This window comes from Sinocyclocheilus rhinocerous, unplaced genomic scaffold (assembly GCF_001515625.1).
Source record: "Sinocyclocheilus rhinocerous isolate Xijiao unplaced genomic scaffold, SAMN03320098_v1.1 scaffold1213, whole genome shotgun sequence".
Taxonomy (NCBI): Eukaryota; Metazoa; Chordata; class Actinopteri; order Cypriniformes; family Cyprinidae; genus Sinocyclocheilus; species Sinocyclocheilus rhinocerous.
Genome location: NW_015625600.1, coordinates 120,427 through 123,607, shown reverse-complemented (window position 1 = coordinate 123,607; position 3,181 = coordinate 120,427). Strand labels below are relative to the sequence as shown.

The 3,181-nt window shown below is 40.4% G+C and overlaps 1 protein-coding gene across 1 annotated transcript in view; it reads right to left on the bottom strand.

Annotated features, from left to right (window-relative positions):
• The window catches only part of LOC107758386 (serine/threonine-protein kinase greatwall-like), an 11,366-nt gene that overhangs the window by 2,760 nt on the left and 5,425 nt on the right, over positions 1–3,181 (bottom strand). Inside the window, exons 7-8 of the mRNA XM_016576108.1 lie at positions 1,189–2,301; positions 946–1,087 (exon numbers count right to left, since the gene is read on the bottom strand). Of these exons, the coding sequence (XP_016431594.1) occupies positions 946–1,087; positions 1,189–2,301 (1,255 nt within the window). The remainder of the gene's footprint in view (positions 1–945; positions 1,088–1,188; positions 2,302–3,181) is intronic.

Below are 3,181 nucleotides of genomic sequence, written 5' to 3'. Positions count from 1 at the left end.
CATAAAATGCGCTGCACACATCTGAATATTTGGGTTGAACTGTTCCAGAACAGTGTTGTAAATGCAACGTAACCACTGATTTCTAGTTGTGTCCTCTTTTGGAAGGCCAAACAAAGTAGTTTCGCATTCATAACGAAACACACAGCATCTTCACAACATGGCGGCGGCAACAACAATACTACAGCGAGAATCAAAGTTACGCCTTTCTTTGCGTGAACATTTGGGCGGCGTTATGCAAATCTTCCCACATCGTGACGTAGACATGTGGGGGCGTGTTTAAACGAGCCATTTTAGGTAGGCGTGGTTGACTTTTATAAAGAATATCTCTTTGGATTTGAGACTTTAGTCTTTGCAACTTTACAGATCTTCTTTATGCACCAAGAGTTTGTAACACTCCAAAGAGAAAGGAAAAATTGAAATCGCATCATATGACCCCTTTAAATTAATCTTTGGAATGAAGTGCTACACAAATAAATGTGACATGGCTTGAATACTGAACTGGAGAGCTGGTGCAAACATATCCGCATCTCTGCAGTCAGGTGCTGCTGTTTTCTCACTGCTGTTTATTTTGTTATTGAGAGGAAAGCGCGCAGCACATATTCATCTAAATGCAGAAGGTGGTCGCTAACAGTATACCACTGCTCAGGCATTTCAAACTTCTTTTTGCCAGACTGATGGGAATTCTGGAGCGTAGTACAAAGAAGAACTTCGCTGTGAGTATATCGGGGCCTTACTGCGGTAAAGCTGCCCACACATGCACCAACATCTCTATGGCTTGGAATCTGATCGGAATACATTTTAGCATACTTACCACAGCGTACAGACCCTGAAACTAAAACATAATATCTGTTAATGAATAATGAACTACCATTGAATGAACCTGTTAATATTTGAGGCATAAAAGACCAACACATATTTCTATACACTGACCACTTAAACTCTTACCATGAGGTTTGCCTAATAAAAGTTCTGGCGCCAAGTAATCAGGAGTTCCCAGGATAGGAGCCCCTTCTACACGTTCTGGACCTCTACGAACACTTTTTGGTGTCCTATAGGGAGTGTGAGACATAATCATCTGCTGTGGAGTCTAGAAAAGAAAAAGAAAACATTCATTATTTTCCAATTCTGATTTAAATCCTTTTTGTCCAGTTTTGTTTGAGTTCCAAACGACTCTAAGAGGCTCCTCACCTGGTAAAGTGAGCTGCTCAGACTAGGCCTTTTCTTCTGAACCGGAGTCACTGCAGACTGGGCATTGTGGAAAGAGGTTGACGCAGACATTTCCATGGCATCCAAAGAGGCCAGGCTGAGATGTGACATACAAGAGCGGTTTATGGAGCTGCAGTAGCTCCTGAACACAACCACATTCCTGGGTTTGAGGAAGCCAGGCGATTTGACCATACTGTCAGACAACCTATGAGGATGGCTAAGAAGAGAACGCTCAGATTTACCCCTATGCTGCTTTGCACTGCTATGCTTTGGTGTAGCCAATGTGGGTCGGGCCGCCGGTGTGACTACGGAAATCTCATTTTCCTCCAGCTCCTCAAAAGAGGACAACAAAGCCTCTTGTTTTAAGTCCTTCGATTTTTGTGGTGTGTTAGCAACCACCGACATTTCATGGGCCGAGCCGTCCGAATCTAAACTAAGGCTTCTTCTGATATTTCGGTCATCACCGGATGAGGTCGGGGAGCTCGAGTTGGCCTCTGCTTTAAGCAAAGCCACCTCCTCGCCTTGATCTTCGAGATCACAGAAGAGGTTTTTGGCCACGGCTATGGGACTAGATTGCTTTGGGCCAATTCTCTCACTCAACTGTTGACATATCGGTGCACTTTTAACATCATCAAGCCCCACAATTGAGAAAATTCCTGTCAAGCCTGTGTGGACCCTTGAGTTGTCCTCAGGAATGTGGAAAGACCTCTTGTACACTGCGTCGTTTTTCTTGCAATGGATCTCAGCCTGTTCTGGGCTTTTCTCTACTTCTTCAAAAGCTCTCTTTACTGAGGATTTGGGCTCTGTTGGAAGCTCTGGTTTTATAAGACCGTTCCCAACGGACTGATGGGGATCAGCCTTACCTAGTGGAGTAGTACAGTCGTCGGATGCACTAAATTGAAGCCTCTTTGCAGAAATATCTGGTTTAATATTTCTGCTATTGTCCACTTGGTTATTGAGCGGAGTCAAAACAGTGCTGTGATCTTGAGCTCGTGCTGGAAACATCTTCCTCCTTTCCACATGTGTCAAGGGAATGTTTCTATTGCCCACTTCTCTTCCGTTTAACTGTGGAAGGTTCTCGCCATCTTGTAAATTCTAGAAATGCATGACATTTTCAGGTTAGTTTCTTTTATAACATACAGTAACGTTCAAAAGGAGTTTTTTTGTTTGTTTTGAAATAAATACTTTTATTCAGCATGAGTACATTAAATTGTTCATAAATATCAGTAATGATATTTATAACGTTTTAAAAGATTTCTATTTCAAATAAATGCTGTTCTTTTAAACTTTCTATTCATCACAGAATCCTGGAAAAATATACCACAGTTTCCACAAAAGTAGTAAGCAGCACAACTGTTTTCAACAATAATAATCATAAATGTTTCGTAAGCACCAAATCAGCCCAAAAAAAAAAAAAAACCTTATAGGATTCCTAATAGATGATTATTTGCCCTTTTGTAACATTTTCTCAAATCATAATTGAGAAAAAGCATCATCCTTAAATGTGTGTGAAAAATACTACAAAATTAAATTCTATAAAAATAAAGTATTTTTAAATACAAAAAAGTACAGTAATACAATATGCATGATATATAATATAAAAAGTATTAAAGTGCCCCTATTATGGATTTTTGAAAATTACCTTTCATGCAGTGTGTAACACAGCTCTAAGTGAATGAAAACATTCTGCAAAGTTTTAAATCTGAAAGTGCACAGTGTAAAGGTATTGTCTCTCAAAAGAAAGAGTAATTTTTATAGCGAATCCCACGCCGTTTCATGTTGACATCAACATGAAACATTAGCATATTGCCCGCCCACTTGTTGGTCTTTTCACTTTGGTCTAAATGAAAATGCAAATTCATTCTTTGCCACTAGGTGCCGCTTTTGCAGCAGTAAAAATAGCGGTTTCCGCGGTAACGGCTGTACACAAAGCAGCACTGCACTCACAAACGCTGCTTTATCAGGCATTACAGGC